This window comes from Equus asinus, chromosome 6 (assembly GCF_041296235.1).
Source record: "Equus asinus isolate D_3611 breed Donkey chromosome 6, EquAss-T2T_v2, whole genome shotgun sequence".
NCBI classification, from domain to species: Eukaryota; Metazoa; Chordata; class Mammalia; order Perissodactyla; family Equidae; genus Equus; species Equus asinus.
In genome coordinates this window covers 49,271,806-49,295,144 of record NC_091795.1, presented here as the reverse complement: position 1 = coordinate 49,295,144, position 23,339 = coordinate 49,271,806, and the positions used below count along the sequence as shown (strand labels likewise).

Below are 23,339 nucleotides of genomic sequence, written 5' to 3'. Positions count from 1 at the left end.
GAAATGAAAAGAACTTAGGGAAAACGTTTTTGAATGTTCTCAGTAATTTATATTAGTGGTGGTAGTACTGGTATGATTATTCTGAGACTGTTAGGTGTGTACTTTAACATAAAGTAAACAAGTAATTATGGGATATTATAATTCATCCCCTGTGTCACTGCAAACTAGGATTTTTGGTATGGAAGAAAGGAGATACAGATGTAACAATAATAAAAAAAAAAGAGGTTAAATTAAAAACCCTGTAATACTGAACTGGAGTTAGAAGTATCAATATGAACTCACTCTGAGTACTTATATGCATAAAATCACTAGCTCTCTCTACTAAAGAAATCTAGAAACAACAACCAACCCAGTAACAACATCACAATATCCCTAGCTCTCAAACTTGGGCTTAGGGGCTGGCCCAGTGGCGCAGCAGTTAAGTGCACACATTCTGCTTCTCCATGGCCCAGGGTTTGCTGGTTGGGATCCCGGGTGCGGACATGGCACTGCTTGGCACGCCATGCTGTGGGTAGGCGTCCCACATACAAAGTAGAGGAAGATGGGGACGGATGTTAGCTCAGGGCCAGGCTTCCTCAGCAAAAAGAGGAGGATTGGCAGTATTTAGCTCAGGGCTAATCTTCCTCAAAAAACAAAAAAAACAAAAACAAAAACTTGGGGTTAAAATACCATTTTCCATTAAAAGAAACCAGAGCTTATTGAAAAAACGGCAAATTCCAGGTCTGGGGTAGGAAATGTACAAGAGGAGCATGGAACATACTGTCATACCAGATAGGAGGGAAGCTACCCAAGACTATTGTGGTCATGACAAAAAGAGGAGTGAACTTGAAGACACTCCCACTGGCCAAAGGTAAGACAATCTGAGCTTCCAAAAGAACAACAATTATAATTTATGAAAGCCAAATCAAATATGTTTAAATCCATGAATTAATAATACTATTTTAAAAACAAAAACTAATTAGTTACCTTCAGGGAGTGATAGAGAATCAATTCGCTATCTTGAAAACTGGTACATTTATCCTGATTATACTATATGAATTCACCCACTGTGAAAACAAATAGGAGATGAATGGATACTTTTTATAAAAGTATCTCAATTAATAAATGAAAAAATAATAACATAATTGGAATATCACCATTTTGCAACCCTAATGAATAAGGGATCTAGGCATTGAGCATCAATAGCTGCTAACATCAAAAAAGAGAGACAACCAAAAGAGAGAGAGAGAGCCTGACATTATGTGCCTTCTGATAAAAGAACACACCATCCCATAGTCTTACCAACACTACTAACTTGCAGAATTTTCAAAAGACAAAGAAACATGTTCAAACACACCATGGTTATGCAAACAACAAAATCCAGACAGTGGGGCACTGCAGTTTCAACAGATAAATTTTAAGGAAAAGGAGGAGATGGAGGGAGAACTTGTAGAGTAAAAGACATTTAAGAGACACATTACAGTGTTTTAAATGGATTTAATTTTGGGGAATGCACATTAAGGTGAAAAAAAACTAGATGGGTATACAAGATAGTGATTAAAAGTCATGATAGGAGGTTACTTTTGGGGACCAGGAAGGGGTTGAGATTGTGGTGGTATTTCTGGATACTTGGCAAAGTTCTATTTCTTGACCTCAGTGTGGTTCCAGGGGTGTTTCCTTTGTAATAGCTCATTAAACTGTACATTTATTTTGTGTAGTTTTCTTTATGTGTGTTTTATAATGAGGAGTTTTTTTTAAAAACCATCATCCCTAAAATAGAAAATCTTTGTTATTTGGTTGAAAGTTAACACAGCTCATACATTTCTCTGGATGAGGTATTTCTGACTTATTTTGGCTTTTCAGCTGAATGCATTCATAATGCTCTCTGAATGCTTCTTTTATCAAACTATACTGTATTAAAAGTTGGTCACATTTTAATTTCCTATCAGTTGCTATTCCTCTAAATCATTGCATATACAGTTTTAATTTTTATGGGGAAAAAAGTTATCTTTGTGAGGTTATATTTCCCTAGCCCTGACAACAGTTTTTAAGGTTTAATAGCTCTGCTTCTGTGTTTTTGATTAATTTGGTAAACAAATTCAGGTGACCTTCTCTGAGTAATTTTATCTTGAAATTACCACCATATTCAGAAAGCATTATCAAATCCATACACCACATTATATATGACAATCCACACATACCCCATTAAAAACTATTTTTAAATGAATATACTGATAAAAATTTTCTTTTTCTGCATACTATCTATTGTATATTTTTCAAAAGAACTGTTTTTCCAAATTACATAACTCTGCACTAAGCTTCTAATTAAGATGTGTACTGTTGTTTAGAGCTCTGCAGTGTGAAATTAGACCAGCAGTTTTCTAATATCCATAAAATAAATAAAAAAAAGTTTCTTCTCTGAAAGACAGATAATTCAGTCACAGAGAGCTTATTTCTATGTTTCCTTTGTTTTCCTTTTTTTTAGCTGCTTGGTAAGCCAATTTTCTACTTAGACTCTACTGTTACAACTCTCATTTGGTTCAGTATGTGGGCTTTATCCTTTCCATGGTCTGTTATGCAAAAAAGATGGCTTTAAAATTTTCTTTTAGTTTGCTGTAAAGCAGTGGTTCTCAACTTGGATGCACATGAGAATCACCTAGGGAACCTGTAAAAGAATACTGATGCCTCCTCCCTCTCTGGAGATCCTGATGTAACTGGTCTGGGTGGGCCCCTTTGTAAAAGCTCTGCAGGTGATTGTAATGTGTTGCCAAGGCTGGGAACCACTACTCCAGGATCTTGCCACTGTCCAAATAAAAGCTTATTATCTTTTCTGATTGAACTTGGATGGGAAATGCTTTTAAAAAATTCTATAGTTTAATAGATGCAAAGATTAAATTTCTTCTCTATGAGGCTGCTACTTTTTTAGTTTGAATTTTAGGGTTTAAGAGTATATTGTATCTTTTATTCTGATGATTAGTTCAAGAAGTCCATTGGTCACTAGTGAAAAAAAACTTAAAGACATAGGTATGAATATCACTTTTATAGACTAGTGGTTTTAGTTCATGATGTTGTAAAAAATGTACTATGATTCATAGTTAAAGATTACGTCTTCACACACAAAAAAAGAAGCAATTATTTCCCTAGATATTTCTTCCAAAAGACATTCACCTTTTTTGGTTGTTGTTGTTTTTTGGGTTTTTTTGAGGAAGATTAGCCCTCAGCTAACTACTGCCAGTCCTCCTCTTTTTGCTGAGGAAGCCTGGCTCTGAGCTAACATCCGTGCCCATCTTCCTCTAGTTTATACGCGGGAGGCCTACCACAGCATGGCTGCCAAGCAGTGCCATGTCCGCACCCGAGATGCGAACCAGCGAACCCCGGGCCGCCGAGAAGCGGAACGTGCGAACTTAACCGCTGCGCCACCGGGCCGGCCCCAAGACATTCACCTTTTGCATATAGAAGTTCACATTAGGTTCTGAAAAAGAAATCTTTACAAATTTTTCCTACAGTAAAATTTTGATAGAATGACTGAAAGGGCCAAATCCAAGACAAAAACTACTTGCTTAAAAAATGAATTATATATTTTAATATATTAGGATCAAAAAAGGGAACATTAACTATGCAGTCAGTGATGAATAATTAAAAATCATGTGCAAATGTCACATACAACTTTATGAAAATCTATTCAAATACTTACATAAAATGGATAATTTTCTAGAAATACGAATTATGGAAAATGATTCAAGGAAAAAATAGAATTCCTGAAAAACAAACAACCCTTAAAAAATGGAATCAGCTATAAAAAATCTACCTTCCTTGAAAGACATCATACTCAGGTAGCTTTATGGGTAGTTTTACCAAACATTCAAGTATCAGATAATTCCTTTTGGTACTGTTTCAGAGAGGAGAAAAGGAAAAAGCTAACCAAATCACTCCATAAGGCTAGTACAACCTTGATGTGAAAGTGAGAAAAGATAGTAAAAGGAAGTAAAATTGTGTAACAATCTCATATTTGAGCAAATTCTGAAGCCTCATTAATGCTCTCCCCTTACTATCTCTCTAAGTAGAATCAAGCATTCCCCATTGGCTCCTACTATACCTTACACATATCTATCCACCGCACCATTTAACACTGAGTGCACCTACATGTTTTCATATTTGTCTCTCACTAGTAGACACTAGGATCCCTGCAGGCCGGGATATTGCTGTAGTCATATCCCCAGGAATGAAATACAGTACTCACTCCATGGTCATACTCAATAGTTGTTGAATGATGTGGAAAGAGAGAGGGAAGGGCCTTTCAGGTAGAAATACCAGTAATGTGTATAGGCAGGGGGTGAGAAACAATGAGGCAGTGAATAAACCATGTGGCTAGAACATAGGTTTGTATAAGGAAATAACATTGGGGAGGTAGGCGAGGGCCAGTTAGGGTGGACTTTTCAGTGCCGAGGCTAAGTTTACTTTCAGTATCTACTGAAGGTATTTGAGCAGGCAATGGCTAAATCAGATCTGTGCTTCAGAATCCAGATGAGAACTTTTTTTTTTTTTGCAGGGAAGGATTTGCCCTGAGCTAACATCTGTGGCCAATCTTCCTCTTTTTTTTTTCTCCTTTTTTCCTCCCCAAAGTCCCAGTGCGTGGTTGTCTATCAAAGTTATAAGTGCTTCTAGTTCTTCTACATGAGCCACAGCCATATCATGGCAACTGACAGATGGGTGGTGTGGTCCTGTGACCAGAAAGTAAACCCAAGCCATCAAAGCAGTGACAGCACCAAACTTTAACCACTACGCCATCAGGGCTGGCTCCAGATAGCACTTTTTAGAGCTGTCAGGGACCTGGAGGTGACCTACATGGTCTAAGTCCACCATTTTAAAAATTAGAAAACTAAAGTCAGAGAGGGTAGGTGATCCACCCAAGGCCAAGAATTAGCTAAAAGCAGGAAGAAGCTTAGATTTTAGTTAGTACATGGTCCAATCAACAGGCAAACCGGGTTTATCCAACTCCAGAGTCCATGATCTAGATGACACCGGGAGATGAGGTATGTAGACCATATGTATATCCTTTTAGAACAGTCATAATTTCATGTAATACACTCATTTCAAATAAAGGTAATTTATGTAATGTATAACTAAAGGTTGATTTAATTATTTTTACTTTTATTATAAAATAGAACATTTAATAGAATTATAATTAGCTTTATTAAATTAAGTCATTTTGAAGAAGTATTTCAATCAATTAGCTTCTGGATCCAAGATCAATAAAATGGTGGGCATGAACAGGAAGTGAATAGGAACAAAGCATTTCCTTAGCTTCACAAAATCCACACCTAAAGCATTACAAGTGGTTTTAGTTACTGCAACAGAATTGGAAAAGTTCCAGAAAAAGGTTAGTTAATTAACTGATTAATTAAAAAGAACTCTTCAGTCTTAAAAAAACAGCCTGAAAGTTTATAAAGCCAGAAGAGGTAGATAGGGATGGAGAAAACTTGGACGACTTATGTCACAGAATACTAATTCTGAGAAATACTTCTTAAAATCTAAAAGACAATAGATTTAGAGAAAATATAGGAACATACTATTTACCCAGCCAAAAACTAAAAAACTGAGGGGTGGGGGTGCTTTTTCTTTTTAAGTTATAAAGAAGAAAAACAGAATTTCATACTCAAAGTACTGGTACAAGCTGAAAATACCCATAGGTTCACAATAATGAATAGAAACACTGTCAGGAATAGTGTGAGATATTGTCCTCACCTCCTAGATTAACCCTCTTGGTGCTCCTGTCTGAGGTAGGATACAAGACTGAGAAATCCATTGCTCTGTAGCCTTTCTTACAAATTCTTGCCCCAGCCATGATTTAGTACCACAGGGTCTTGAACAAAATAATCACTTGACTAACGTGTTCATTAATTGACTAACTGAAGTTTAAAGAAGGTGATTGATAACACAGCTTTGAAAGGCATGAAATCATGAGCAAATAGTAATGATAGTACTAATAATGATAATAACAAGAATCACAACAGTGATCAGTGATTGAGAGCTTACTGTATGTAGGTATTGCTCTAAATGCATGTATTAACTCATTTATCTTCATTAACTTTATTTTTCAAATAATGAAACCACAGCACATAGAGGTTAGTAACCTGCTCAAGGACAAAGAGCTAGGCAGTGGCAGAGCTAGAATCTGAACCCAGGAGCCTGTGCTCTTAATCACTGTGCTATTCAGGCCAGCCCTGGAATTGTCTGCATCCTCTAAATGTGATACTTTTAAGGATCCCATTTCATATGTAATTTCTTTTTCTGAATATTTGGAAAAATAAATTATAGTTTTCAAAAAGTATTTGCATTTATTTCAGAATAGAAAAACTAATAATCCTATTTCATTTGTTCTTCAATAAAATGTATATATTTTCTTTAGATTTACCTCCAGTCTTCCTTGAGCATAACCCAGGAGCAGGAGATTGGCTCTGTTCTTCTCAGAAGAAATGGGGGCCCAAGGCCAAGCATCATCACTGACCAGTGGCCACCAGCAAACAACTATATCCTGAACACAATTGATAGCTAGACGACGCTCTGTTGTCCTGTTTACTGGGCCAGGTATTTCATAATAGGAAATCTAACGGTTGAAAAGAAAAAAGCATACAAGAATCACTTTTTTAAAATGCAAAATCTTCACAGTATTACAAAAATGAAAGCATCTGTAAATGTAGATAAATGCAAGTAAATATGCATGTTAAACATGTGCTTAAGGAGGTGTCAGAATTTACCAAACTCTTTTGACACATACATAAAAAAGACATATGTTCAAAATTCTCCCCATTTTTAGCAGAGGAAAGGAAAAGGAGTAAAGTGAGTTAGGGAGGAATTGGTTGCAGCAATCCCAATCAATACCAAAATGTACAGTCATGGTTGCTTGACAGCATCGACCTACACATAGGATTTAAGACCAGCTGTATTAAATGACAAGTTCAGCACTGCTGACCAAGAGTGTCTGACTACTGTTTAAGACATAACATGCTAACAATGACTGACAACAATAAAAGGAAAAACAACTTGAGGCAAATATTGCTTTAAAGAATATATAAGACATACACACATATATTCTGCCTAAAAGGATAAGCCACAGCATCATTCGTAAAAGTTTATGCAGCTTCTGAGAATTATGCTTCTCTTTCTTAGGAAGGATTTGTAGAATTTATTATTCAAACTATGTTATTTTGGAACATGGTTATTTGAAAACATAAGCACGGCACCATCTGGGTGATACATGCCAAGGAAATATAGATTGCACCGTATTTCTGCTTAAGGAATTAATGGAAGGTTGATAGCTAGGAAGAAAAAAAAAACTATCTTGCCATTGCTGGTCAGCAATAATCGAACCACTTTCTGGGGATTAAGCGCATGGCTAAGCCTACTGGACCAGACACTAGCAAAGGGCAGGGGGTCTTCTTATCAGAGAAATGCTTCTGGAGCCAGTCTCACTACATGACAGATTGCTTTCATATTCCTGTCTGCAAGGCAACAAAGGATGGCAGTAATGCGATAATGCCAGAGTGCAATGGGTGTTAAGAACCCGTTGCATTTATGTATTGTATTTAGTAAATAATCAGGCTCATCCAAATTGTGATCTCACCACTCAACCAAGGCCATTAAAATCAAGGTTAATGCTTTAATAATCCTTTGCTATTTTTTTTAATATGGTCAAAAGGAACTCTTTTCTATTTGCATGGCCATAATATTATTGACCTCTTCATCCTCTGAATGCACATCAAAAGGAACTGAAATCAAAATAATTACCAGTGTTGTTCTCTCATGGTAAACATTTAACTCCTTGTATTGTCCCTTCACTGTTAAATAAATGGAATTGGATTTTTAAAATGTAGACAGGAAAACTTGTTAAAGGTCAGTAGTTCCAGGATATTTACCCTGCAATTTTCTTTACCAAAATTATTTCAATCTGAAAGAATTAAATTATGGTACAACTATAAAGAAAAGCAGAATTATAATGCTCTATACTGTTTCCTTGTTTTAAAATCTAAATGGGCAATGACAGACAACACAGAGGTACTTTATGCTCTGAAGTGTAAATTCTTATATTTAAGCTCTCAGTATCATTATTTTAACTAGCTATCTTCTTATTTGGGAGAAATACCACAAGGGAATTGCTAAATCCTTAAAAATACACATACAGTATTTTGATGTCCTAGGTGCCATGTAAAGATGTTACTTACAAATTTCTAGATGAGGAAATAGAGTTAAAACAAGAGACTGGTACTTTCAGTCCTCACGTAATGTAATTCCTGTATGTTATCTGAAATTTCAGGTTTCCTACAAGTTTTAATGGCATCAGTATTCTATCATGATGGTCAAGAGGGCAAGTAAAATGAACAAGTTCCTTAAAATATCCTTCCAATGGACAAATGGCACTTTTTACTAAGTATTAAATATCTATATTTTAAATATTGAACCGGAAAATGAAAACCATGGGCTTTCCAAAGGGAAGTAGGTTACTTTTCTTATGTATAGAAATGATGTGTAGTGCCCATGTTCTTAATTTCCCAAATCCAAAGGCAGGAAGAATAAACAATTAATCCCCTTACTTAAGGTATAAGGGCCCACATACTAGGTCTATTTTCTAGATCTTTTCATAAGAAAAGATATCCTGACAGTTTTTCTCTCTCTCTCGTTAATGGGTAATACTATCCTTCAACTGAGAAGACTTTACCAAGTTGTCCATCAAACCTAAGATGGAGAAACTAGTTCCACAAAAATTTTAAAATAGCATTAAAGACATTTACTTTAAATAGTTTGAGTTAACGTATATTGGTGCATTTTAAAGACCAGTACTAGTAAATAAACAATATTTCAAGTAAATCTACAGTTAGCCATTCTGGAAAATAACATCCCATTAAGAGTGTTAATATCAATTTTTTAACTAACCAAATAAAATACGAGTACCACGAATTTCCAGTTAAAGAAAATTAATATTATGCAGAGTATTATAGAAGGTCCACAAAGCTGGCAAACAAAACCAAATTGTCATTTATTACCAGAATGAAAAACTTATTTATTTTATCTCATATTAAAAATCTTTTTTAAAAGAATAGATGTTTCTACTAGATAAAATTAAATCTCCCCCCATACCACTACCACCTCAATCCCAATAAGAAATAATCCCCAAGGGTAAAAGGTTAGGTTAAATACTACTTTTTCAAAAAAACACAAAGTTTCAAGCCACAAAGCTGCCTTCTAAAAATCATTGCCCTTGTTACAGATACTCTAGGTATGGCATAAATGTGCATCTTTTTTAAGGAAGCTGTATATCAGCTCTGTTCCCAGTGAACAGTCTCAAATCCACGTCGCAGAAGCTGGATCAATCTTGCAAACACAAATCACTGCTGAAAAGAGGCCTTGAACTGAAACAGCCTGGAAAATGTATTAGATACTCATTCTAGCAGAGAGTATGCCTTTCAAGCAGTTAAAATGTAATGTGGCAAAACTTAAATTAAACACATCATTTAAAATAAAAATCTTGCCTTAACAGATGTAAAGTCCCTGATACAAGGAAACAAATTACCTAGAGTTAGTGAAGGGAGAGATACTACTACAAGAAGGAGATTTCTTTTTGCATCTTCTCCAGTTATAGTTGGGAGTAGTGGGGGGTGTCTTCCCACTCCTTGTTTATTACACTTTTCTATTAACCTTTCAAAATGCCTTCTTCTTTCTTTCTTTCTTTTCTTGTGAAATGGAAGCCAGAGTAGCTATCCTAGCCTAGAAAGATGATATGGGGTCTTAGGGAAAAATGACAATGGTGTATATACTACCACTAGCAAGAAAACCATTTTCAAACGTGTATTTGCCTCTATTCTCTGTCTTTGACTTCCATAAGTACTATATAAATTGCTCCAAACATGCCATTGTTAGACCTCCTAGTGAAAGTAAAAAAGAAAACTTAGTATGGCCACTGTTTCTAGTGAAGTAAGCTTAATCCTGTAATAACTCTGGTTTTTCTGAAATCCAGAATGTTCAAGAATAATGAGCATAATATCAACTCATGTGATACTCTGGTATATCTTAATAATTAATAATATGACTATATAAATTGAAATCTCTACCTTATAATCCAAGGCTGAGAGTTTTTCCAGTCTTTTATTTACATCAGGAGAACCCATCTTCTTGGTAAACTGAATAAAACATAGTTTGTTTTGTGCAAAAAATGATAAGATGATAAAGCTGTCTGTGAGAAGAGCTAAGAAAAAGAAAAAAATTGATAATACTATCAAATACTAAGTTAGAATAAAATAATAATGAATTAATATATTTTTTCCACTGAAATATTACAAAAAGGTATTTTCAGAAGATGAATATTAACTGAAAAACTAAAGTCTCCTAAATAGCATTATGATGTTTTACAAGGATATTAAAGATATTGAGAATAAACAATAATCATCAATCTAATCATGCATGGTTTTGATATTTCTCCTTTTTTCCTGAGACCATTTCAATATACACTGATGTTTGGGGACAACCACCAAAAGAGATGTATTTGGAACCAGGGCTAGAAAAGCATAAAATAAAGACTATTTCACACCTGAATGTAAAGATGAAAACAGTTATTTTTATGTGTGCTTAGCCTTTAATCCTGTGTTTATATGATATAAACCATCTGAGAAGAAATTGGATTTTTCCAATGTTCTCCATCAATCTTTTTTTTAATTATTTTTAAATTTTTCATCAATGAACCTTCTTTTTGAGGGTGTACAAGTAGAATGAAATAAAGCATATTATGCCCAAAATGCACATTATACAAATTAATATTTAATAATACAGATTAGCAAAAATATTTCTATACTTTATTTCTAAAGGACACAAGTAGGTAGATAATTCATATTCATGGGTTACATCAAGGGCCATTATTAATGTTATACAAATTATTGATAAAAACACATAATAAAAGTTTGAAAAATGTTTTATAGTGTTCCTAGCATAAAGAAATTATTGAATGTTTTCTTTATTTTTCTTTACTTCCACACCCCTGGCTGTGCAAGCAGTGGCCAACAGTAGACCTACACAATTACAGGAGAATCTGGAGAACTGCCAAGACATCACATTGTTATCATGGTCTCATGAGAGTGTATTATTTGGGGTATAAATAAAAGAAACAAGTGAAAAAAGATATCTCAGAGAAATGAATAGTGTTGGAAGTCTCCTTTTAATTCTTATAGAGGAGCATCAATATGACAAAATCATCACAGCCACTATTTTATTTGCAGTGTCAACAAAGGGGTCAATTATTAGACATATTAAAATGGAACCTCTTCCATAAGGAAGCTTCCTGAGCACTATGTTCCTATAAGAAAAAGGAAATAACACACTTTAATCCTACCCCCAGCTTCTTATTATCACTAATGTTACTAATTATAGCCACCCTACAGAGAGCTTTTCTCTAAGATTATGAAATTGTGTCTGATTTATTCAGGGGTAGCTAGTGAGAGCACACAGCAGAAGGAAAGTTTCTATATTCTCACCTCTGTCCCTTCCAGTAGACCACATTTTGCTTTGATTATTCAATTTAAGATACTGACAATTTTGAATCTCTAATGATAATGTAACCTGACTCTTAGACCCTTTTACCTCGAATAAAAGAATATAATCTTCAGGAGTCAGCACAGTATAGTGGAAAGAAAATGGGCTGTGCAGCTACAACCTGGGTTCAAATCTCAGCTCAGTCATTTTCAAGCTGTTCCTTGTTATCTCATTTGTGGGCACATTCCTTAGGATCTCAGCTTCAATTTCCTTATGTATAAAATTGAAATAACTATACCTTATAAAGTTTTTTTTTATTATTGAAGTAGAGTTGACATACAATATTATGTTAGTTTCAGGTGTGTAACATAGTGATTTGACACCTATATACATTACGAATTGATTACCATGATAAGTCTAGTAACCACCTGTCACCATACAAAGTTATTACAATATTATTGACTAAATTCCCTATGAGGTATATTAAATCCCCATGACTTATTCATTTTATAACTGGAAGTTTATACCTCTTAGTCTCCTTCATCTATTTCATTGAATCCCCCCACCCTATAAGGTTTTTTCCTTTGTTTTTTTAAAGATTTTATTTTTCCTTTTTCTCCCAAAGCCCCCTGGTACATAGTTGTGTATTTTCAGTCGTGGGTCCTTCTAGTTGTGGCATGTGGGATGCCGCCTTAGCATGGCTTGACAAGCAGTGCCAAGTCTGCACCCAGGATTCAAACCGGTGAAACCCTGGGCTGCTGAAGCAGAGCGCATGAACCCAACCACTCAGCTACCGGGCCAGCCCCTAAGGTTATTTTTTGAATTAAATGAAATAGGTAGGTTGGCACAGCATAGAGCCTTTTAGAGCTCATAAATGTCAGTATCCTACCTTTTCAATAATTGGCTTAAAATCTTTTTTATGTGCTTTGTAGCAACTACATACTGATTGTGGTATCACTTAATAGGATCCAGATTTATCTAGTATACTTGGCATTGGTTTTTGATATTTAGAAATATTGCCCAAACTCTCTCAAAAGTTAGTATTCATAGACTTTGGTAACAAAGAATCTTCTTAAGAGCCAAAGCAGATTTTTTTACTGGTGGCTGTGTTGACACTTTTGGGTTATTTATGGAAAATTCATTTGAAAATGAAAAATACGTGAAATAACAGGGGACTAATTTTGAAAGAACACACACAAAAAAACCCCTATTTTGAAAATGTTCATTTTTTTTTTAAGGAAAGAGTCAAAAATACTCAGAACATGAGCTTAACACCTGACAAAAACTTTGATGTTAAATATTAGTTAAAACTTGTATTGGTCCCAGGGGTTGTAACTATGCTATTACAAGCAATTACTTGTGTTTGCAAGTCCCCAGTGGTAATAATTAGTCTACCTGTTGACACACTATTTTTCCTGCCCCACTGTTAATGCAGGCACTTGGTTTGCACATGGGGGTAATTACCATCACTGATGGTGTCTGAGATGAGCTTCCCCACCAGGCTTCTGTCAATCACCACTTTCTCCAGCTGCGGCCCAGAAAGGCTTAGGGACACCAGCACACCTGAACCAAACAGGAGCTAAACAAGGTTAAGGGGAAGAGGGGGAGGAAGATATATTGAGAATTAGAATCTTTTAAAAATCTCTCTCCAAATATATAACTTATAAGATATTTACACATGTATTTATACCATGAAATTATAAAGAATTTTTCTTCCTCAAAAAACAACCACTGACATTCTGAGTAAAAAGATACAACACAATAAGTGCATTGATTAAATCTATGTGCAAAAACCGAATTTAGCCCATGTTTATTAGAAATCTAATCTTCTAATACTTAGAAAGTACCCATGCAGAAACAACTGCTTTTTGCATTGCATTCAGAAATGTAATGTGTTCTATTAAAATATTTTGAAAGATTACTATTTATATCAGAAATTAAAAGGAGATTTGTTGAGGTGTGAATAGTCTTTGCTACACACTAATATAGAAAAGATGCCACCATGACAATACAAACAGTGAATGTTACGATTTATTTGAAATTTAAACTCCACTTCTACAAATAAAGATCTTGTCAGTCTAAAATATTAAAATACATATAAATCAAGGCAATTAAAATGTTAAATTTTAAAAAAAATCATAAATAACACATACTAGAAAAATTCCTCAAGAAGAGATAAAGAAATACAGTAAAGCACCAGAACTTTATCAATATTAGTGTTCACTCAGCTACCCAACAAAAGATGATTGGATGTCACCATTATGATTTTATACTGCTCCTTTCCATTTGTGGCAGCATAATTCATTCATCTCCAAATGTTTAAAACTTCTGAAAGGACTATGCATATGCGTATGCTTGTTATCTATGAGATTATGAAATATCAACATTGGAAGAAATTGTTTCACCTTCAAGGCAACAGACTCAAAGCAGATGAATCATGGAATAGCATATGGTATAACAAGAAAAAAACCAATTGTCAGTAAACTAATCATGAACATGCTAGCCAAACCCAAAGACAACTATGATTTTAAACAAAACAGGGGAATTCCCCACCTACCTAGGCATCATGTCCCAGCTAGAGAAAATGATTCTGTGTCAAGACATATTTGGACGTGTGTGAAAGATTAGCAGCATGAGGGACCAGGATAACATAAAGAAAGGCCACTGCACCCTCACTGCCTAAAAGATTCCAGGCACATGAATCAGAAAAGAAACTGAAGGGTTCCACGTGACTCAATAGACTGTCCATTTCATGTCAATGGCCCTAAAGTGGGTGAAGGGCTGGGGGAGGGGGGCAGGGGAGGGAGACAATCATCTTTGTTGGTTTTGGAGACTGATGAGAAAGCACATTTGTTTCAAGGATTTCAAAATATTTCCCAAATTAATCTCTACTGAATTACATTCAACTTTGCAATATACCTTGATGGCAAACGCTGATATTTCCCTTTTGGGGAGTTCCTCATAACAACATAGCATGTGGTCTTTACTCCCTAAATTCTCTCTTCTCAGGCAGGCAATTTTAGTGTCATCTTTCATATCTAGTTCTCTCCCTTGTAATAGTCTTTTTCTCCTTTTCCCATTTATTCAAAACATCTCTAGAATCTGTCCTTTTCTATTTATTTTTAATCTACTAAAACTTTACACTGATATTCTTTTCTCTCTCTCTTTTTTTTTGCTGAGGAAGATTAGCCCTGAGCTAACATCTGTGTCAATCTTTCTCCACTTTATATGTGGGTTGCTGCCACAGCATGGCTGAGGAGTGGTGTGGGTCCATGCCTGGGATATGAATCCATGAACCCAGGCCGCTGAAGTGGAGCACACCAAACTTAACTGCTAGGCCACTGGGCCAGCCCCTACACCTATATTCTTAAACACCTCTTGTTATCCACTGAACATTAGCTCCTTATAGATACTGACTAGGCCACTTTTATCTTTGTATCTTCAGTGCCTAGAACAATTCCAGGTAGATAGTCAGTGCTAACTAAATGTTTGGAGAAATAATCATAACTAATTGATCACAGGATCAGATAATTCATGGTTAGAAGGAAACCTGGTCTAATCTTCCACTTCCACATGACATGGAAGTTCCTTCTGCAGCATCCCTTCAAGCATCCCTCAAGCATCCAGCCCATGCTTGAATACTGCCAGTGACCAGAGCTGATTCCCTTACAGAGAAGCTATTCCGCCATTGGACAGTTCTAATCAATTTAAAGATCATTCAGTCCTTTTTTTTTTCATTCAATGAAAACTGAATGTTGATTACATGCCAAGCACCAAACTAAATTTAGTGGCTCAAAAGTGAATCAAATATAATCCTTAAAATAGGTTAAACATAGGTTAATAGAGAGAGGTAGACATACAAGCAGATAAGTATAATAAAGTAGTGGTCCTATTATGTACTACCCAGTACACTCAGATACTGGATAGACTGGGGGGACTGAGAAGGAGGTGACACTTCAGCTTGAGGTGAAGGCTAACACTTCCTTCTAAGAATTTCTACAGTAGCCCCAGTTTTTCTTCAATAGCACTTTTTTGTTTTAAACAGTCATCACAGAACTTTATTAAAAGCATCAGTTCTCATTTTTTGTTTTTACTGAGGTCATAATAGTTTGTAACACTGTGACATTTCAGTTGTATATTATTATTTGTCAGTCACTATATAAATGTGCCCCCTCCCCCTTTGTGTCCACCCCTAACCCCCTTGTCCCTAGTAACCACTAAACTGTTCTCTTTGTGTGTTTGTCTTCCACATATGAGTGAAATCATACGGTGTTTGTCTTTCTCTGCCTGGCTTATTTTGCTTAACATAATATTCTCAAGGTTTATCCATGTTGTTGCAAATGGGACAATTTTGTCTTTTTTTATGGCTGAGTAGTATTTCATTGTAAATATATACCTCATCTTTATCCAATCTTCAGTTGACAGGCACTTAGGTTGCTTCCACGTTTTGGCTATTGTGAATAATGCTGCAATGAACATAGGGGTGAATGGGTCTCTTTGTATTGTTGATTTCAAGTTCTCTGGATAAAAACCCAGTAGTGGGATAGCTGGATCATAAGGTATTTCTAGTTTTTTAATTTTTTGAGAAATCTCCATACTCTTTTCCATAGTGGCTGCACCAGTTTGCATTCCCCAGTGTATGAGGGTTCCCTTTTCTCCTCTCCAACATTTGTTATTTTTTGTCTTGGTGATTATAGCCATTCTAATGGGTATAAGGTGATTAAGAGTAATTTTGATTTGCATTTCCCTGATGATTAGTGATGTTGAACATCTTTTCACGTGCCTATTGACCATCTGTATATCTTCCTCGGAAAAATGTCTGTTCATATCCTCTGCCCACCTTTTGGTAAGGTTGTTTGTTTTTTGGAGTTCAGTTGTGTGAGTTCTTTATTTATTATGGAGATTAACCCCTTGTCAGATATATAATTTGCAAATATTTTCTCCCAGTTGGTGGGTTGTCTTTTCATTTTGATCCTGGTTTCCTTTGCCCTGCAGAAGTCTTTAGTCTGATGAAGTCCCAGTTGTTTATTTTTTCTTTTGCTTCCCTTGTCCAAGTAGACATGGTATTTGAAAAGATATTTTTAAGACTGATGTCAAAGAGTGTACTGCCTATATTTTCTTCGAGGAGTTTTATGCTTTCAGATCTTACCTTCAAGTCTTTGATCCATTTTGAGTTAACTTTTGTGTACGGTGAAAGATAATGGTCTACTTTCATTCTTTTGCATGTGGCTGTCCAGTTTTCCCAACGTCATTTATTGAAGAGACTTTCCTTTCTCTATTCTATGTTCTTAGGTCCTTTGTCGAAGACTAGCCGTCTGTAGATGTGTGGTTTTTTTCTGAGCTTTCAAATCTGTTCCATTGGTCTGTGTGCCTGTTTTTGTACCAGTACCATGCTTTTTTGATTACTGTAGCTTTGTAATATATTTTGAAGTCAGGGATTGTGATACCTCCAGCTTTGTTCTTTTTTTTCAGGACTGCTTTAGCTATTTGGGATCTTTTGTTGCCCCATATGAATTTTAAGATTCTTTGTTCTATTTCTGTGAAGAACGTCATTGGGATTCTGATTGGGGTTGCACTGAATCTGTAGATTGCTTTAGGTAGTATGGACATTAACTATGTTTATTTTTCCAATCCATGTGCATGGAATATCTTTGCATTTCTTTATGTCATTATCAATCTCTTTCAATAATGTCTTATAGGGGCCAACCCGGTGGCGTAGTGATTAAGTTTAGGCTCTCCACTTCAGCAGCCTGGGGTTCACAGCTTCAGATCCTGGGCGTGGACCTAGCACTGCTCATCAAGCCACCCTGTGGTGGTATCCCACATTAAATAGAAGATGGGCACAGATGTTAGCTCAGTGACAATCTTCCTCAAGCAAAAAGAGGAAGATTGGGCAACACATGTTAACTCAGGGCCAATCGTCCTCACAAAAAAGATAAATAATTTCTTACAGTTTTCCTTGTATAGGTCTTTTACCTCCTTGGTTAAACTTATTCCTAGATATTTTATTCTTTTTGTTGCGATTGTAAATGGGATTGTATTCTTGAGTTCTCTTTCTGCTAGTTTTTTTATTGGAGTATAGAAATGCTACTGATTTTTGTAAGTTGATTTTATACCCTGCAACTTTGCTGTGGTTGATTATTTCTAATAGTTTTCCAATGGATTCTTCAGGGTTTTCTATATATAAAATCATGTCATCTACAAACAGCAAGAGTTTCACTTCTTCAGTGCCTATTTGGCTTCCTTTTCTTTCTTTTTCTTGCCTAATTGCTCTAGCCAGAACCTCCAGCACTATGTTGAATAAGAGTGGTGAGAGTGGGCACCCTTGTCTTGTTCCTGTTCTCAGAGGGATGGCATTCAGTTTTTCTCCATTGAGTATGATGTTGGCTGTGCATTTGTCATATATGGCCCTTATTATGTTGAGGCACTTTTATTCTATACCCATTTTGTTGGGAATTTTTATCAAAAATGGATGTTGGATCTTGTCAAATGCTTTCTCTGAATCTATTAAGATGATCATGTGGTTTTTATTCCTCACTGTATTAATGTGATGTATCACATTGATTGATTTGCAGATGTTGAACCATCCCTGTGTCCCTGGTACAAATCCCACTTGATCATGGTGTATGATCTTTTTAATGTATAATAGCACTCTTTTTAAATATTAAAAGATAATAACATAGTGGTTAAGAGCATGGACTCTGAAATCAGATTGAAATCAGCATTGGCTCTACCTCTTACTAGCTGTGTGAACTTGAGGGAGTTACTTAACTTCTCTGTAATTCCATTTCCTCATCTGAAAACAGATATAATAGTATCTACTTCATAGGATAAGGATTAAATAACTTTTACAAATAATATGTAGAATAATGCCTGGTGCATAGTAAATGTTTGCAATTACTATTATTATCATTATTATTGAATCAATACTCATATGATGTGTTCTCATTATACTGTTTCTCATCTCTGAAACATTCTTTTGTTTTTTTAAAAATCCTGTGCCCAGATTGGACTCAATATTAAACATGGAACACTAGACTCCAGGTGAAATTATAACCAGAAAAATCTTTTCTGGTCACCTTTCCCATTTGCTGTGATTTCACAAGGATATTGTCTCCCAGATATTTGCAAACCCTTCAGAACTTGAATTTCTTGTTCCTTCTTTTCTTATTTTTTAAAGATTGGCACCTGAGCTAACAACTGTTGCCAATCTTTTTTTTTTTCTGCTTTTTCTCCTCAAGTCTCCCCAGTACATAGTTGTATATTTTAGCTGTGGGTCCTTCTAGTTGTGGCATGTAGGACGCTGCCTCAGCATGGCCTGATGAGCGGTGCCTTGTCCATGCCCAGGATCCAAACTGGCGAAATCCTTGGCCGCCAAAGCAGAGCGCGTGAACTTAACCACTCAGCCATGGGGTCGGCCCCTCTTGTTCCTTATTTTCTACTCTCACTACCATTGTCATAAAATAACCCTCTTAAACATAAATTGCTTTGTCTATTTATGAGCATTTGTTATGTTATAAAATTAGTTCTAAAAGACCACTTTAGTGGGATGGAGATGGAAAGTGCAACCTATGAGAGTAGGTAAAAGAGGGAACTTAAGCTGGACAGGATTTGAAGGGGAAATGTCAAGGTGCAGTGGGAAAGCATGCATACATCAGTAGATAACTGATCTATGCATGGAGATAGGAGCAATGATTTGGGGACTTGATTTGGGGAATGCCCAGTGAGCTTGGGCATTCCTTCAGAATATTTCTCAAACGCTAAGTGCAGCCACTATTCATAGATTCACTAATTCATTTCATAAATATATATTTATAACTTTGCATGAGCCAGGCCCTGTTCTAGGTGCTGAAGATACAGTAGTGAACAAAACAGACAATGCCCTTGCCCTCCCTCCCCTCAGAGAGCTTGCATTCAAGTATGGACGCAAGCAATAACCAAACAGTTTTAATATAATGTCAGGTAGCAACAAGAACTACTGAGAAAAATTAAGCACAGTAACGATGGGGACTTTAGGAGGATGTGCTTTAAGTAGGATGACTAATAAAGAAATAAAAGCCCTTTCTGAGGAGATGACACTTGAGTACAGACCCAAATGAAGTGAAGGAACAAGCCATATAATCATTTGGAGAAAGGGAGTTGGATGTAGAGAACAGCAAATAAAAAAACTCTAAGGCAAAATGTGCCTGGGATGACTGAAGAAAGCTAGGTCAGTGTAGCTGGAGGGGAGTGAGTGAGAGGGATATTCACAGAGGATGTAATCAGAGAGGTAGTCAGGGGCCAGGTTAATTGGTCCTTTTTGATGAGAAGCCAGTGGGTTTTAAGCAGCAAAGAATTATAATCTAATTTATGTTTTAAATGGGGTCAGGGCAAGAGTAAAAGCAAGGAGACCATTAGGAGGCTATTGCAGTGGTCCAGGTGAGAGAAGACGATGGCCCGGACTAGAATGGCCATGCTAGAGGAAATGATATGTGGAGAGATATATTTTAAAGGAGACCAGCCAGGACTCACTGAAGGATTCAATGTGGCATATAAAAGGAAAACTCAAAGGTTTTTGGGCTGAGCAGCTGGGTTTACTGAGATAGGGAACACCTGAGGAGAAGCAAATTTAGAATGGAGGGAATCAAGAGTTTGGTTTTGGACATGTTAAGTTTAAGCTGTCTGTGGACATATAAGTAGAGATATCTTGTAGACAACTAGAAATGAGTCTTAAGTTCAGAGTGAAGTAGGGGACAGAGATGTATATTTGGGAGTCCTCAACGATATTAAGGTAGTGTTCAAAGTCATGAAACTGGTTAAGTTCTCCTTAAAAAATGTGTGGGATGTCATAAGGGTGGGGCCCTAATCCAATCTGACTGGTCTCCTTATAAGAAGAGGAAAAGACACCAGAGGGTTCTCTTTTTCCATGTGCACACACACAAAAAAGGCCATATGACAACGTAGCAAGAAGGCGCTGTCTACAAGCCAGGAAGAGAGGCCTCATAAGAAACCAATGCAGATGGCACCTCATTCTTGAACTTCTAGCCTCTAGAACTGTGAGAAAATAAATTTCTGTTGTTTACACACACAAAAAAAAAGAATGGAAAGAGAGAAAGAGGTCCAAGGGCCAAGCTCTGGGGCATTCCAATCTTTAGAGGTGTTAAAAGATCAGGTTAGCCCTCTTACTGAAACCTAGTTTCCCCAAAAGGTTAGTTCTTAAGCCCTCCAAAATGGAAAGGGCCTGTGTAAGACTTGGCAAAACAAGAAGGAAAAGGGGTACTAAGATATTGTCCTATTCCATTGCAAGGAGTTGGAAAATTCTGACAGCTTAGAAAATGAAAAAGAGCAAACAGAGAGGCAAAGGGAGGCACCTCCACAGCAGATCTGAGCTTGAGAAAAGATCCATGGGATGAATCAACGAGAAGGCCCATAGGATTTCCCAACATTGTTACAATTTTAATGTTGTTCTTTGTGCAAAAGCTAAGGCAAACATAGGAACTGAAATTTTTCCTTTTCTCTGACACTTCCCAGACAGGAAGTATCTTCCTTTTTATTTCCGCTCTGACCATGTTTCTTTCTATTGACTTTATTGTTTTTTTCTCATTTTCTTCAGTGAGCTCATAGAAGAGAGGTGTGCTTTCTCTTTAAGAAACTGGGAAATGATTCCCATGATCTTCAGATGGCTCTTCAAATTGGTTTCTCTTAACCTTAGATTGAGTACTTAATTGGAAGTGAAATGGCACTTGGAGGAGAAAGGGATTATATCAGATAACATAATTGATCAAAAAACCCCATAAATAACCAGAAGAATCTCACTTTCATTCATTCAGTAGGTCAAATATACAAATGCCTCCTATATAGACAGGGATACAACGGTGAACTAGGCAAACGTGTTGGTAGAACATGTGTAGAATACACTGGAAGACTTCATGTCAGAATGACACGGGGGTTTTGGTTAGGACAAATGACTGCTTCCTAGAAGAGGTAGTTTGGTACCCATAAAGAAGAGAAGTACATCACACTTGGTCTCAAGTATTGAAGAAGAACTGGTGCAGTAAGTAATTGTGAATAAGCTATTTTATAATAGGGATTACAGACAATTCCATTGAATTCAATATTCTCATCAGTTAAGAAAACTCCCCCAAAACCCTTGTAATTATTACCACATCTGGGAGAAATGAAAAGTACTAAAGGCATGGAGGATCAGTACTAAAAATCAACAGTGGGTGCTGGGTTCAATCCATGATTTGAGAATTAAGTCATAGACAAGCAGCCCAGACTGAAATCATTAAAAGACAAGTGGGAGGGGCCGGCGCCGTGGCCGAGTGGTTAAGTTCTCGGCTCCACTTGGGCGGCCCAGGGTTTCACCGGTTCAGATCCTGGGTGCCGACATGGCACCGCTCATCAAGGCATGATGAGGCAGCGTCCCACATGCCACAACTAGAAGGACCCACAACTAAAAATATACAACTATGTACCAGGGGCTTTGGGGAGAAAAAGGAAATATAAAATCTTTGGGGGTAAAAAAAAAAAAGACAAGTGGGAGATAGCAGGTGCTAAACTACAATCCAGAGAAGCAACAAAGTATTAGCACCCTTGGAGTGAATTCTAGGGCTAAAGCAAATATTTAAAGTATTATAAAGCCACTCCCCTGGAGGCCCAGAGAATTTGCATCATGATGGTACCCAACACCTCCCTCAACCCTGGCCCTCAACGCAATCCATGGGATAAATTCTGGAGAAACTCTGAGAACTATAGTCAAACAATTTTACATTGGGGAAATTTATAATGAAGAGTAAAGTCACTGATCATTTTAGCAGATAACCTGCTGGAAGAGAGATAACGTGTTTTCTGTAATTTATTCCTTCATTCAGCAAACAGTTTTTGAGTATAAAGGGAAAACATGCCTGACTAATCCATTAAAGTAGGGAGATGAAAGTGAAGACAAAGATTTTTAAAAATTTAATTTACTCAGTATAGAGAATTGCCTTAAGGACAAGAAATAAACAGTCATTTTTCTGGATAGGGAAGTGTTAACAATGAGGTTTCCCAAAGATTTGTGTGATGTTATTCAATAAATGGAATAGACATGTCTGGAAATTTACCTACTAAGTCTATTTCAATTTAAGAAATCTCATTTTCTCACTTATTAGCATTTTAACATGAATGATGCTACATTTTAATCCCTAATGTAATTTTAAAGCCAGCTCTTATATACATATAATATTTACACAAAATATTATATACAATATTTACATAAAATAAAAGTGATCATTCCTAGAAAATATTTATATTCATGGTTAAATTCACAAAAGAACACGGTACAAAGATAAATCTTGTATTTTCTAGTAGCTTCAAAGATCTAAAGGGATTAAAGCAGAGGTAAGAAGTGAACAGGAAGACATACCAGATAACATATTATTTGTATAAAATTATATAATTTACAGCGGACTTCTATAATGCATGTAAAACGCCAGTTCAACTCTGGTACATAATAAATACACAAGTTAAAAATCTAATAATAACAACGTTAATCCTCATATTAATTCACAGTCGGGAGAGTAAGGCAACTAACCAAAGGTCTCATAATTAGTGGGAAAGTAGAAACCAAGACATAGGACAAATTCTATGTTCTTTCCCCCGCTGCTGAGTAACTAATATCCTTAACTCTCACTTCTCAGTTGACTCCCATGCAATACCCCATGGGGTTTTCCTCTCTCTAGCTTTATTCCCTCTAAACCAGTCTCCCCCAAAATCAGTGGTTCTCAACTGGGGGTGATTTTGGCTACCAGGGGACATTTGGCAATGTCTGGAGACACTGTGTTGTCACTATATGTTAGCCACTTCCACAGAGGATCACCAGA

The 23,339-nt window shown here is 36.3% G+C and overlaps 1 protein-coding gene across 17 annotated transcripts in view; it reads right to left on the bottom strand.

The window, feature by feature from the left end:
- WDPCP (WD repeat containing planar cell polarity effector) overlaps nucleotides 1-23,339 on the bottom strand; it is a 390,746-nt gene that overhangs the window by 255,032 nt on the left and 112,375 nt on the right. For all 17 annotated transcript variants that reach the window (XR_006529211.2, XM_044772549.2, XM_070512039.1 and 14 more), the window contains 3 exons: nucleotides 12,961-13,075; nucleotides 10,086-10,219; nucleotides 6,395-6,586 (listed from right to left, as the gene is read on the bottom strand). Coding sequence is in view for 16 of the 17 variants with exons in the window: in XM_044772549.2 (XP_044628484.1) it covers nucleotides 6,395-6,586; nucleotides 10,086-10,219; nucleotides 12,961-13,075 (441 nt within the window). In the remaining variant the exon portion in view is untranslated. The remainder of the gene's footprint in view (nucleotides 1-6,394; nucleotides 6,587-10,085; nucleotides 10,220-12,960; nucleotides 13,076-23,339) is intronic.